The following is a 15540-nucleotide window of genomic DNA, read 5'->3' as shown; positions in this document are numbered from 1 at the left end:
ACCTGAGCTGAAGTCGGACGCTTAACCGACTGAGCCACCCAGGCGCCCCAAAACATTGCCTTATGTTTAAATGGACATATGACTTGTTTTATAGAAACATTTTGCATTTAGTAAGAACCGAATAACAACTTGTTGAAGGTTTGCTTAGATGAACACCCAAGTTGCAATATTTTTGAGGGATTTCGTCAAAATATAGTAAATTTAAACATAGTTTCAGAAATTCAAGTGCAGTAGAATCATCAAGAGACACTGTTAACTAATGTACATAGGTGTCTTTGTCCACTCAGTGATTATTATTGACAATACCTGAAATAATAAGATTTTAATTATGGTGCTAATTATACTTTCTGGCTTACTGTTTTATTAGCATCAATCTGGATGTCAATATTAAAGACGTGTTTCATTTAAGTTCATAATGTCAGATTATTATGGGTTGTCTCAAAGTTAAAAACATTTCACCTATGATAGTATTTCCTTAGTAATTATTTTAAGAAGATATTTGTTTTTACTTTTGGGGAGTGAGAGAGCAGTTATTCATGTATACTGATCCTGTTGGGTAGTTTGTGGAAAAGAGTTATGTGGACAAGTAAGTTTGGGGGTGTATGCATCTTTATTTTGGAAATACACGTGGTTTAATTTAGCATATCAGTCACAGAACTAAGTCTTAAAACATGTATCAGGTAGTTTCCCTGAATTATTCTCCCCGGTTTTTAAGATATTTATCCTCCCCTGTCCTCCAGGAACTCCATGTTTTAGGTATATTTTAAGGATAGAATCCAATCTCATTCATTTTTTTCTTTTAATTAGTACCTGGTAGAAGGACCTAGTAAAAATTCCTGTGCATAAATCCTGTTTTGTAAATTAATATCTATTTAGCATCTTTATGAAAACATCTCCTCTTTGTTACAATCTAATTTGCTCTCAAGTATACATTTAATCCAATGAATACTGAATCATTTAGATGTTAGTTCACTAGAAATGATTTGAAGTGTCTAGTGGTAAAATTAAGAACTAATATAATTAGAGAGGGTGGAAAATGCCGGATCAGGAATCAGGATCTGGATCCCAGCTCCCTGGGTTACTCACTTGGGGTAAGTGGCTTAACTTTCCAAAACAGCAATTTCTTCATTCTGGCTCTAAGAATGTATGCATCGGGTTTGAATTTTAATATACAATATGGGTGTAAGGAATGTCACATTCTTTTGTTTCGCTAAATAAAATTTAATTTGTTCCAAGACCCCTTCCCACAAGACAAGCAGGGAATTAAACCACCACCATTACGGGGGGATCCCCACCTCCCAGTCCTCCAAGTTGTACAAAAGCCTGGAATTCTTATGCAATCCATAAGATTAGCAGGGAGAAGCCTCTGTCTGTGCCCACAGTGGTCAGTGATGAAATGGTCATTGTCCAAGCTGGCTAATCCTTTGAAGGCTTGTTTGTGGTAGGAGTAGAGCATAGGAGTTTTTGCCCTGGCTGGACACCCTCCTACTTCAGGTCTCGCTTTCCTCAAGGCACGGCACCGCCTTGTCCCCTGAGAATGTGCCATATCCGGGAGCTTGGCAATCAGAGAGTTGAATGGATACAATTGCCCTGAGCCGTTCGTGTCGCACAGACCACAGTGGGCTGTACTGATGGATGCTAGGCGTGGATGTCGGGAAGGATGTAGATGGTTCCCTCCTCCCTGCTTTCCGCGCCCCACACAACCAGAGGGAGGGAGAGGACATGTAAGCATTATTGGTTGGGCACTGGGTAGCTTCCATGTGCCTCCTGATGCCCTTTTCCATTCCCTGGTGGCCTGGAGCATAAGGTCGGGGAGCAAAGTAGTTTTTGAGGGAGGCTCGGTGTCTGTTGGCATTCTCTGCCTTCAATATGACATTTAGTTGTTTTGCTGTACTTGAAAGTAGCCCTGACTGTCAGACTCAGGCCAAGGAAAACCGCAGGCAAACACACTCCCACCTGGTATTTGTAAAAGGGACTAGAGTCTTTTGAAGAGAAAGTTGGGCATGTGTTGAATATTCAGTATTGACACGTCAAGGTCCTGCCGCGTCCCGAGAAGTACTCGTGGTCTCTTCGTTCCTCTGACATGCCTTCAGGAAGTTCCCCGGGGACACACAGCCTTAGGTTTGGGACAGCCCTCGCCTCTCCTCGCAGAAGCCGGGGGAGGAGCCCTCCAATGGTTTACTGGAGATTTGCTCTTGGGCTTTTAGGTCTGAAAGTTAGGCTTGTTATATTCACCACTTCGTTAAAAATGATTATAATTTCCTGTCGGTTTGCATTTACTTATTCTTTACCTAGCGTCAGATTATCTTCCGTGTCTTTAATGTTATTCATTTAAATACCCTTTAGAAGGCATGGTTGAGAAGAAGTAAGATCCATTTGAACTGCTTGAAATTCTGCTTAAAGGAGGAACATCTTATTTTTTTAATTTTAATTATTGTTTATATAGATGCCAACAGAAAAATACTGTATTAATGAAATTTCAAAGATTATCTTTGTCTTAAACTTTCTTAAATACATCTTTGTCTTTACTATCACCCTTATTAGAGTTTTTTGTTTTTAAGTTGTTAGTTAAATTCCAGTACAGTTAACACAACAGTGTCATATTATATTCTGGTGTATAATATAGTGATTCAGCACTTCCGTACGTTACCTGGTGCTCATCTCGACAAGAACACTTCTTAATCCCCATCGCCTGTTTTCCCCCTCCCCCCTCCCCCCCCCCCCGCCCACCTCCCCTCTGGTGACCATCAGTGTGTTCTCTATAGTTAAGAGTGTGTTTCTTAGTTTGCCCCTCTCTCTCTCTCCCCCCCCACCTCTCCTCTTCCCCAACCCTTCTGCTCATTTGTTTTATTTCACAAATTCTACATATGAGTGAAATCGCATGGATTTGTCTTTCTTTGACGGACTTATTTCCCTTAGCGTAATACGCTCTAGCTCCATCCACAGTTCCGTTTTGCAAATGGCAAGATTTCATTCTTTTTCGTGGCTGAGTAATATTCCATTGTATATATCCACCACCTCTTTATCCATTCATCAGTCGGTGGGCACCTGGGCTGCTTCCATACACTGGTTATCGTATGTAATGCTGCGGTAAACATCAGGGTACGTGTATACCTTCAAATCAGTAGTTTTCAATCCTTTGGGTAAATGCCGAGTAGTGTGATTACTGGATCATAGGGTAGTTATATTTTTAACTTTTTGAGGAACCTCCGTACTGTTTTCCAGAGTGGCTGCACCAGTTGGCAAAAGGGGGAGCATTTTAGTTAATTATATATTCACATAAGTGGAATATTTTATATCCTGCCAGGTCTCCCTGATATATTTTGTTTTTCATAATTCTTAAATGAGAAATTCCTGAGAATATTCTTGCCAGTAGCAATATCGTGAGATGATACCAGAGGCAGTGAGAATGACATTCTTTTGTGACATGTCTAGTTATTTCTGGAAATAATTCAGTATTTGTGGCCTCATAAACCTTAAATTATGATACTTGGCAACTCCAGTATGATCTTAACCTATTAGCCCATGATATTTGGTTAAACTGAATTAAATAACTGCCAGGTATGGAGAATGTCTGACAAAACTGAACATGAATATGTAGGCACAAGAATATATAGGTCCGAAGAAAGAGTTACTTGCAGTGTCTCTTTACCTTTTAGAACAGGTGTAAAGTTAACCTTGCATTTGGTGAAAAAAAAAATGCAGTAAGAGTAAAGTGTTATAGAGAAGGCACGGTTATTTACAAGAGACAAAAACTAATTAGCAAGGAATAAAAATGCATTAGGGTCATGGGGGATCAATTCAGAAGCAAATTTACCATTTGTGTGAATGTCTCTTTGGTGGCCAGCATTCCATAAATGCCGCACATAAACACATTCATTTTTAATGTTAAACAGTTCCAGAGTTATTTTAAAAAGATACTTTCTCAACACATGAAGAAGTTTAAAGTTACAGCGCTATGAAAATATCCCTTGGTAGATTCATGTGTTTATCATTTACTTTAAGGATGTTTGTGCCTACAGTTCTGTCTTTGTGAGCAGTATTTAGGTGGTCCAGACTGAGCATTCCATATCTATGGGAAATTCTCATGTGCTGAGGAAAATTCTCAAAAACGTTGACGTTAACCCAATCTTGGCATTTCTCCTTTCTGTGTAATTGAGCCGTTTTAGGGAATGAGTAGTCAGAATATCTTCTACTGTAATAAATGACATATCATACGATTATAGCTATAAATGGCAAGTAAAATTAATAAAACTGCCTTCTTTTTCTCTGAAAAGATTGGAGTTTATAGCAGTTCAGATTTTCTGTTTTCACACCACCCTCCTTTTCCTATTATTCTCTTACCATGTATGTTAGAAGTAACTTCTGTAATTTTTTGTTTAGTTTGAATAATTTCAATTTACCCGAAAGTTCTAAGAATTTTAAAAAAATTAAATTTTTTTTTTAACGTTTGCTTTTCAAGAGAGAAAGAGACAGCGCATGAGTGGGAGAGGGGCAGAGAGAGAGAGAGACACAGAATCCGAAGCAGGCTCCAGGCTGCAAGCTGTCAGCACAGAGCCCAGTGCGGGGCTCAAACCCACGAACTGTGAGATCATGACCTGAGCTGAAGTTGGACGCTTAACTGAGCCACCTAAGTGCCCCCGAAGAATTGAAAAAGTTCTTTTAATTGAGTATTAACATACTCAATTAACATGTTAATACAGTTAACATACAGTGTTATATTAGTTTCTGTGGATGGTATAGTAATTCACAGTTCTGTACATTTCTCAGAGCTCATCAAGTTACAAGAATTTTGAGAGCAAATTGTAGCTATGATACCAAATCACATCTGAAAACTTCAGTGTTTTCGCTGAATCATTTCACTAAATCAACGACACTCTTCAACATAGCCCAGCGTCACTATCCAAATCAAGAGATCAACGCTGATCCAGTACCACTGTCTAATCCACAGACCTCATTCAAATTTTTCCAACTATACCAACGATCTCTCCTTTCTGTTTTGGTGTATAGCCTAGTTCAGGGACTCACTGTGCATTTAATGGTCATATCGCTTTAGTACCCTTCAGTCTGGAACGATTTCTCTCTTTCCCTGTTTTTCATGACCTGGCAGTTTTAAAGAGTGCAGGCCTTTCATTCTGGAGGAGCGTCTTCAGAGTGGCCCAGCCAATGTTTCTTTCATACCGGACTTGAGCTGTCCTGTTTTGGCAGTAAAACAGCATTAGTTACTTCTGCTCGTTAGTGGCTTGTATCAGGGGGCACACACTGGTAACCCTTCACTCCACTAGTCGTCATTAACCTTGATTCACTGGTCAAGTTGGTGTTAGCCATGTTTCCCCACCCAAGGTCATCATTCAGTTCCTTTGTAACTAGTAAGTATTTTGTAAGGATATGCTCTGAAGTGATAATAATATCCATTGTCACCAATGTGCTGCATCAAAATCTGCCCACCAGCCTTGGCATCCATGGATGAGACCTGCCTGAATTAGCCACAATTTAATAGGTTCCAAATGGGCACCTTTCTATTTCTACTATTCCTTCCACATTAATTACTTGGCATTCTACTCTAAGGAAGAACTTTCTTTTCTTTCCCACTTTTTTTTTTTTTTTTCCTCATTTGGTTATATTTGATGCTCAGATAATCTCAGATCTCTTTAGTGGAAATCTCTGCAAGCTGATTCTTGGGTTCTCTTGACCTATTCCCATCCTTCTTTGAGCATTAAAAAAAAAAAAAGTCTGGGTGAAGATATCCCCGGATCATCCTCTATGTTCCCTACTCCAGCTTTGGGATCAGCCATTTCTCCAAGGTGTTTAGAAATAAAGGTCTGGGGGAAAAATGTGCTCACTGCTACTGAGATCTTCTTGCTTTTAATATTCTCAGTGGAGAGAGTGAAGGTATGAGTGTGTACACACACACAAACACACACACACACACACTCATATTTCTACTATGTCATATATATTGGAAAAAAATGCAAGTTCACATGGATGCCTTCAGTTGCATTTGAGAACCTTGGGGTTCTTTCTAGTCTTATCCTCTTCCATATTTATAAGCCCTGTGTCCAACAGTGAGAAAGGTGATTACCCCACATAGTTGTTTATTTGCTCATTTGCTTTCACAGTAACCAGTCTCCCTAATCTGCCAGTCACTGCTTCCTCGTCTGTCATCCCTGGGCTCTCGTGGTTTGTCCTCGATGACATCACCATGTCTGCGGCCACCACAGCTCTATAGCTTTCTAACTGATACGATTTAATGTGTATTATTTAAAAATAGAGTGTTGGGGCACCTGGGTGGCTCAGTTAAGTGTCCAACTCTTGATTTTGACTCAAGTCATGATCTCATAGTTTGTGGGTTCAAGCCCCTCATCGGGTTCCATGCTGTCAGTGCAGGTTCTCTCTCTCCCTCTCTGTGTCTCTGCATCTCCCCTGCTCTCTCGCATGTACTCTTTCAAATAAATACACTTAAAAAAAAAAAGAGTATTGGAAAATCACTGTAGATTTCCAAAGAATGATAAAACTGTCTTGGTTGGATGCCTGGCTAAATACCAAAAAAGCGTTTGATGATAGTGTATTCAACATCAACTTTCATAATCTCCCTAACAGATTTACTCTTATGAGCCAGAAAATATTCTACCTCGCTAATCAGATATTCTGTCATCCCCCCCCCCCCATTTTTCTGTTTTGGGCTCTCAGGAGATAGATAGATAGATAGATAGATAGATAGATAGATAGATAGATAGAGATAGAGATATAAATGTGCTTAGAGTACTTCCGTCAGTCCTTCAAAATTCTTAAGGCTCCAAGACACCTTTGACTTCCATTCTTTATGTCAAATGAATCCTAATTTCTACCATGTTTCCTCATGGGAGGTATTTATACCATTCATGTTGTTTGAAGGACTGTAAAACCCAAAAGAAAACCTAGAAATCAATTGGTCCAAACTATTAATGTATATAATACATAAATAATATATATAAACTACCAACTCCAGACGCTTCATAGTTACTGGAAATATAGTGAGGAGGCAAAGATAAAATGATTCTGAAGCGTGAATGTTTGGCCCCATGTTTCATAACAGGGTATGTCCAGTGGCCCTGGGTTTTCCAATTAACTCAATTCTCCCTCTGTCCACTGTACCGTCTGCTTTTATGCTTTTCTTGGATTCTCTCTGGTTTCTTAACCAGAGGTCATAAGCGAGTAGCCTGTGGCCATGTCAGGGCAGGAGACTTGTTTTGTTTGGTCTACACATGCTCAGAGTTGTGCTTTGAATCATTTGCCAAAATCCGTAGATTTTACACGAAACTCAGAATGCGAGCTCCCCGAAATTAGATCAAGCGACGCTGGTCCTCCCTCGGGGCATGACCACACCCAGCTGGAATCGATAACTGCTCACCACCTTCAGGTAGGTTGTAAAGTCTGCATTTAATTGCAGGCCCCACCACCACCTACGGCTTTATAGCCAGTCTGCTTTACTAACCTGGTGCTCCCTGCCCAGCCTTCTCTGGGGGCATCAGTTTGCAACTTCTGCTTTATACTCTTAAATCACCGTGTTCCACACATTAGCTGCCGAACGGACTGCCAATACTTACGTGCCGTACAGCTTGTGAGAAATCTGTGAACTAATGTGTAACAACTTTTTAAATGTGAATCTTCCATAATAATCTATATAGTGATGGCAAAAATTGGATGGCAGTACTTGTAATAGTAAATTAAGTTATTAGTAGCAAGGCAGGTGTGATTCGTAATTAGCTTTGGTCCCTGGGAATTCCGTGTTTTGACTTACCTAGGTGCAATGCATGCTTTTCTCCCGTGTTTTCATGGGATTTGATTTTGCCACTCAAACTGTGTAATATTCGTGCATTTTGATTCCAGCCGTGTTCTCAGTCACGTTTTCTGCCGGCCATTGGACTTCCTTTTGTATTACATTTTGCACAGTGTGTGAGATTCTCTGCTCAAACAAACCTAGTCACAATGCTTCAGTACGCTCCAAAGTGGTCTTTGTCTTTAAGGAGCTTTGAGTCCACTAGTTAACGTTCAGTCCATCATTGCATTTTTTTTTTTTTTTTTTTTTTTTTTTTTTTTGGATAAGGGTCTCAAGGCTTCCTCTTGAAAGTTAGTTGTTTTCCAGACATCACAGGTAAATAGGTTTTAAAAGGGGCTCTCAGGTGATCTCTAGGATAACCTTAAATTAATGGTGCATAGCCCAGATATTTTGTTACCTGCATTTATGTATGAACGAGCATGATACTCTGGAAGTTCACTTAAAATGAATCATGATATGAGCTGTTATTGAAGATTCTATCTGGAAGAACTGAGTATATAGCTCTCATCTACATTATCCATTTTTTTCTAAGCAAAAGGGGTTTTGGTAGATAAACCTCCGCTGGACGGAATTTATTTGCGTGTCTGCAGACAAGAATTAATTTTGTATTGCATCCAGTTTGCTACAATATGTAGAGTTGTAAAGTAGCTCCCATGGATAATGCATAGCTTTCCAGGGAATCACAAAATTTTCATTACAGTACTTACATTAACAAAGTACTATCTGCATTTTTCCCACTCTGTCCCTTTGCTTTCTTTCTAGGGATATTCAGAAAGTAACATTAACTTAATCAGTATCCTTTCCAAACTTTTCCTAAAAATGTGACTTTTCGAATGATAAGAATACATGTGGAGATAGAGACATTTCAGTTTTGAAATGTGGTGTTTCACTTGGTTTTACTTCATGAGGTTTTATCTAAACTCAAAACAAAATTTTTTTAAAAAGTGTTTATGAGTGATTTCTTATTATTTGGGTATGGATAATGCCAATGAAGGAAAAAAGAGCAAGATACATTTGCTTATTAGAGATCTAATTAAAAAAGAATTAACCACCTCTTACAAAGTTGAAACAATATGGAAATCCCCTTCTGCCAAAATATACTTGGCTCTTGCTAGTGGGGAATGCCTAAATATTTGAGTTTAAATATTTAAATTCCCTTTGGGCTTTGTCTTATGATAAAATCATATTGTCTGTTCATTGTGTTTCTCTATCTGTTGGTTTCTTCTCCTTCCAAACCCAAAGGGCATGTCTGTAAGGGTCTTGCCTCGTCCCTGAATGAATAACACATTTGTAATAAAAGGTTCTTTGTTAGAGGGTGGAGTCATTTCACAATGAAGGCATTGACATTAAGATGGTAGAATTTGTGAGCTTTTACATGAATAGAGACTTGCAGTGATTTTTAAAATCTCTGTAAAAATCTCTATAAAGTCCATGTAAATGCATTAGGGAATTTGACCAGGACAGTCTTATTGAAATGGTGATACCCGCTGAAATTACCTGGGAAACTTTCTAGTTTTGAGGCTTTCCTCCCTTAAAGCATTCATTTTATTTACAGCCTCGTCCAAGGGCCAACTGTATTTGAGCTCTGTTACTAGAATTTCATACTCCAGGGCCTGTTTTGTTGGGATGCAAGCCCTCCGCTTTCCGTTATCTCCAAGAGCGTACCCTCTCCTTCATTATTCCACCCCATTACACACAGTAATTTGTCGTGTCTACGTTTTACCTCTTCAGAGTCAGATTCTTCCGCTCTGGACCTTCAGTAGCATCGACTAGATAAATCTTCCTTGCTTTTGTTTCTGCTAAGATCAGTAATTGTATTCTCTAGCTTAAATAGGCTGTTTGTTTTGTGGCATTCTGTCTGTGCTGCTTATATTTCTGTCCTGCTTTATTTTGCAAATCCCTAAAAATAAGAGAAACTAACTGGTAACCACATCATGTTAATATACTAAGACTAGAGGATTACTTTTCTTATTTCATAAGTTGATAAAATATATATATTATAGAAATAAATATACATGTATCTTAAAGTCTGTATATCCATCCATCCATCTAGTACATACATGTGAGTGTGTGTATACAAGTATTCATACATATAGTCATTTTACATGCCCTTTTGGAGATCATATCTTTGGCTATTTTCTTTTTCTAAAAATTGCTTTTTCTTACTATTACAATTCTGGAATCGACATTCTTGCAGGTATACATTTACTAACATCATTAAACTAGTTCTTTGTTACAAGATTATCTCATGGGCTCTGATTCAAGTAAATAACTTTATAGCTGCTGTGAATGATTAAAAATGATGCTGCTTTGTAGTTGTAATTTGTAAGCATCGATGACAGTCATATTCCGTAGCTCCTTTCCCAGAAAGAATTGACGAAGCACCTCTTTTGTCCTTTGCATCATGCTAGCATTGAGGTTTTCAGAGAGCTCTTTAAATTGTGATCTAAATAATCCATAGGCTCTGAAAAGACTTTTGTTGGCTTTCACCACTGCCCTGAGCCTTAGATGGCCCCCATGACCACTGTATAACTCAGCGATGAATCGTGAGAAAAGACAAGAAATCACAAAGTGTGATTTTAAGAGGAATCACCTTAAATTTCAACCTTAAACCTGAGCAGCCAGTGGATGGTGTTGGCTGCTTTCTTGTTCCTCAAATGTGCGTGGAACGCTTGTGCCTCAGGGCCTTTGCACTTTCTTCTCTTTCTCATATCTCATTTCCTCATGTTGTTCAGTCTTCAGCAAAATGTCAGAGTTTCCGTAGAGCCTTTCCTTGAACAATGGGTTTAAAATTACGTTTGCTCCTAATCACCTCTTATCACCATCCAACATGTACTTTTTTTATTGGTTTGTCCTGTTTGTTTTCTGGCTCCCCTACTTGACTACAGGCTTCACAAGGCCAAGGACTGTTTGTATTTGGTTCATTTCTGGTTTTTCAGAGTCCAGAACAGAGTGTGGCATATAGTAAGCACTCAGTAAATACTTGTTAAGTAAATGAATCCTTCTTGAACTTTGTAGCTGTCAATCCGCACCAAAAATCACACCCAACTAAAAAGGACTAGACCAGTTCTTATGCCCATTTGGGGAATCTTTCTTCCTTCCATAAGAGAAACCCCAGTTCAACCTCAGGTTCTCAGTGGTGATCAAGAGAGTGAACTCTTCCCGGTGTTTCAAAAACCTGGTAGGAAATAGTTTGTAAACCATTGCAAAGATTAAATCTTCCCTCTTGCCCTACAGATCAATATGAGTTTGAGGGGGAAGGTGTGGAATGGGATGTTGCAGGAAAGGTTTGTCAGACATAAATAGCTTTGGTTAATTAAAAATGGGAAAACAAATTGTATAACAGATGCCATTTATTTGACTTGAAACCACGTCTTTCAAACATTTGTCTGTGGCAAACACATTAAAAGCGTTTTTAGTGGTAAATATCTGAGAACTCTCATTTTATCTATTCAATTCAAAATTTACATAGCAAGTATCTAACATGCCCCTCATGCAGTCTTAAAGTGCCATGGATCAATGATTCATTGGTTCTAGATTTCAAGTGGTTTACGATCTATTTAGAACAATAGAAGATATATAATGATAACATGTGATAAATACAAATACTGCATCATAATTTCTTAAGTTTATTTATTTATCATGAGAGAGAGTGAGTGGGGGAGGCACAGGGGGAGAGGGAGAGAGAATCCCAAGCAAGTTCTGTACTGTCAGCACAAAGCCTGACATGGGGCTCGATCTCACAAACCAGGAGATCATGACCTGAGCCGAAGTCAAGAGTCAGACGCTTAACTGATTGAACTACCCAGGTGCCCCACTACCTCATAAATTTTACTCATTTTTTTATGTTGCATAAATATACATATATTTCATGTTGAGGTCATATATAAATATGTAAATTGTATATGTAATAAAACGCATCTCTGAACTATGATAGTACATAAAACCATGCACAGCAAATAGGGATGGATGAACAAGCATTTGGCTAATTCAAGTTTCTACCAGAGCATTCATCAACCAAACCAGTTTTCGAAGACTTTGCATATAATTTATTCTCTCTTTTGATCATTCGGAATAGCCTCAGAACATTTTGACGCGCAGATTTGTATTTGTGAAGATAAACATCTAGTACGGTGAGCAAAGATCATTCTAGCGATTCTCACCTTGTGGTGACTTCAGTTCTGATAGGGGGAAGAGCACTGTAGAAACGCACTGCTAATCCTTCAGGTGAACCCCCTTTCTCCAAGTCAGCCAGGAATGTGTATCATCATGAGCAGATCTCTCAAAATCAGGCTCCCTGCCAAATTCCTACTCAGATAATTACATTTTATCTGTCTAAATCCCCTATGTTACTGCATTGGGATAAAGGCTTAATTTCCCATCCATTAATTTTCTTTCATTTTGTCTAAGAGGTGTTTGCATTTTTGTCATTCAGAAAACAATTCCAAGGAGTCCTTCTGAGCTTCCGGTGTGATCTTACAGACGGAAGCTTATGCAGATGGACATCTGTTCCCCTCGGGCCTTCCAGCATCCATAGCCCCCTTTCCTGGTGACGGCCCGAGAGCCCTAGAGAAACCTGCCATCCCCTCTCTCAGCCTGTGCTCTCAGGGGAGCCCGATCTGGGTGGTCATATGCACTGCTCGGCATTTTCCATCCCCCTGGCCTCAGTGATCGGCTCGGGGAACACAAGTGGCCTGATTCGGCTGGGTCTGACCTCAGCCATTCACTCAATCCACCTTGAGCAATGGTGTGACAGTCACACAGGCTCTGGGGATGCAGTGGTGAACACAGAGTTGTCGCCCTCGTGGATCTCACAGCCTAGTGGGAAACGTTTTCTTTGGTGCAGAAGGTATTTCTCCGGGGCGAGAGGCGTTCTTTCCTTCTGCCTGACTTGGGGTGTGGGAAGCCAAGTCTGGAGTGGCTGGGACCAAACAGAGGGCGACACAAGGCAGAGGGGACAGACAGACTTGAGTTCTGGACGCGTCACGTCCCCACGTCTGTTGTCATCTTTTGGGCCCTTGGAAGCCACAAGCCTGGATTTTCAGTGAGAGGATCTACTCAGTCCTCCTTTGAGGTTAACTAGGTTGTGACGGAATTTCTGCCACTCGTAGCTGAAAACGTGCTCCTTGGCCACCTTCCAGTAATGTGATCAGGTACCCAGTCGTGGCAAGTGTGGCTCCCTGGGTCTCCGTGTGACAACAGTGAGGCAGACGCGAAAAGTCCATTCGTGGCTCCCAAACGGACTCTTGATGAGCGTGCCTGGCCTGAAAAAGAAAAGTTCCAGAGGACTTGTTTTAGGGTCGGCACCAGTAAATTTTGCTAGAATGAGTCAGGGACGCTCTGGGGTAGGTTACAACCCTTTACGACAGTTTTTGTTTGCCTACTTTGTTTTAAATTTCAAGCTACTTTTATTTTGGAGTTTTTGTTATGAGGCAATAGATACTTAATACCTATCTAGATAGGATTCATGTAAACTGCAATCTATATGTTCAACATTTTTTTTAACGTTTATTCAGTTTTGAGAGACAGTGAACTAGTCGGGGAGGGGCAGAGAGAGAGGGAGACACAGAATCGGAAGCAGGCTCCAGGCTCTGAGATGTCAGCACGGAGCCCGACTCGGAACTCACGAACCGTGAGAGCATGACCTGAGCCGAAGTGGGACAGTCAACCGACTGAGCCACCGAGGCGCCCCCTCAACATTTTGAAACAGGTTGGCTCATGAAATCCAAATGAAACCTGAAGATACGCTGCTACAGGTGAAAAAGGCAAGTTGAAGTTGCAGAACAATATAAGTAGACAGAGGTGGGTTTCAGTATTTTTTAAATAATTCATGACCAGTTGGAGCGTCTGACCAAAGCTGCGGCTGTCCGCTGTTTAAACACCAATGCTGTCACGTGTTTCTTTAAATGTGTAAGAATTCCAAAGTCTTCTCAAACCGGTCACGGCAGAGGGGAGAGAGAGACTGAGTTCTGGATGCCTCAGTAGCTGTAGGTGTTGTTCTTGTATCCTCTGTCTTTCCGTGTAGTTTTCTGTTCTGAACTGTGTCCACCATTCGCTCAACATCCAGATACTTTGACGAGACGGCACAGCTTTCCTGCACCTGCTGCCGTCTCTCACATCTTCACTCTCACTGCCCTTCACATCTGTGCGGTCCTGCGCTTCCCGTCTCTTGCTCGCGTCCATGCTGCTTCTGTGTCGTGTCAAACAGTAGCTAGTAAGCGAGCTGTAGGACCATCTCCTTCCAGCGTCCCAGCAGCCCTAACGGGCACGTGCCGCTGTTGCCCCCGTTTGACATCTAAGGAAACTGACCCTCAGGCGTCAGGTTACCCGTCAAAGCTCAGTTAATTAGGAAGCAGAAAAACGGAGTCTGGAACGTTTCTGCCCACTCCCGGGGTTTATCCTTCCATGGTTTTTGGATTCCAGCTTGGGCACTTTTCCTCCATTCCGTCCGTGGGCTTCTCAGTTCCCCGCTGGTGTCTGCTTCCATCCCCACGCGGACTCGGCCGTCGTGTCACCCTGCTTTTGAGCGTGCCCCCTGTGTCGTCGGCCTCCCCGGGAGAGGCTGCACACGCGCCACGGTCAGTTCTGCGACTGATTGTTGACTTGTGCCGCTTGACCGTGGAAAACACTCCTGCCCACGGGAAACTGCTGTGAAGGTCAGAGAGTACTGCCTTCCTGGGAGTGTCCAGGAGAAGAACATGCTGATGAGGAATGAAATCAGCTTTCCTGTCGTAAGGCTTTCTGTTCTCTAATGTGGCCACAAATACAGCAAAATGGGCAGATTTTAAAGACTGGCAGGGAGTGCTACCAGTTTTTGAAGCTCTTTTCCCCTGCTTACTGCGGGCTTACACCTGAGTGGTTGCGCTGGTTATCAGCAGACTGGCCGTCACTTGAAAAGAATTACTGCAAGGTCATAGAATTTTGAAGTTCAAAAATATGTCACAGATCAGCATTTCACTACTTAATGAGCGCTCTCTTAACGACCATGACTGACTCTTTTGCATTAAACAGCCCAACATTTGAGTATTCAGAATATTCTATTACCATAAAGGAAAGAAGGACAACACTGTTACTAGGTCGTCAACTCTCCCTTCAATGCAGAACGACTCACAAAACTGTAGGGTCTTAGGGGCAGTTTGTTCCCAGGGTCCCTGGGCTCGTAATCCATGTGATCACACCGTGGCCACGGTTAGGCCTAAAAGTAGGTATGAAGTGAGGTATCTCCTAAAGTCTCATGTCCTCTCAGACACCTCCCTCTCCAGTGGTTAGTTAGACCCGGTCTCCTTTCAGTCTTGCCCCAAATTAACTGCATTGTTCTTTTCTGTCCTAAATCCTGGCTTTAGTCCTTTCTCATTAATAAAGGATCAATACCTTCCTCAAATAAAAGTAGATAAGTTGTGGAGAGAGTGGGGAACCTGATGAATGGGGTGTTGGGGATTATGGAACACCTGTGCATCAAAGAAAGGTACCAAGTACCCAGAAAAGAAAAAGTCAAACACAAAATTCTCCGACCTTTCAGTGTTGCTTACCGTCCAGTCCTGGGCTTTTACTACACAGAGGAGGTGGTGGCCCATGCTGTCTCATTTGGCAAACCCTGATGGCTCTTTTTCTAGAGCTATGCTGTCCAGTATGGTAGCCACTTGCCATATGCGGCTAGTTACACGTAATCGAAATAAAACATTAATTCCCTCTGTTGCACTAGCCACGTTTCAAGTGCTCAG

General features: G+C 41.1%; 1 protein-coding gene across 1 annotated transcript in view; it reads left to right on the top strand.

The window, feature by feature from the left end:
- Positions 1-14473, top strand: part of LOC107181176 — a 30122-nt gene extending 15649 nt beyond the window's left edge. The window contains exons 5-6 of the mRNA XM_042961086.1: positions 7287-7399; positions 14243-14473. Of these exons, the coding sequence (XP_042817020.1) occupies positions 7287-7399; positions 14243-14473 (344 nt within the window). The remainder of the gene's footprint in view (positions 1-7286; positions 7400-14242) is intronic.
- Positions 14474-15540: the final 1067 nt, after the last annotated feature.

The sequence above is a fragment of the Panthera tigris genome, chromosome D2 (genome assembly GCF_018350195.1).
Source record: "Panthera tigris isolate Pti1 chromosome D2, P.tigris_Pti1_mat1.1, whole genome shotgun sequence".
NCBI classification, from domain to species: domain Eukaryota; kingdom Metazoa; phylum Chordata; class Mammalia; order Carnivora; family Felidae; genus Panthera; species Panthera tigris.
This window is presented reverse-complemented; position numbering and strand designations above follow the sequence as displayed.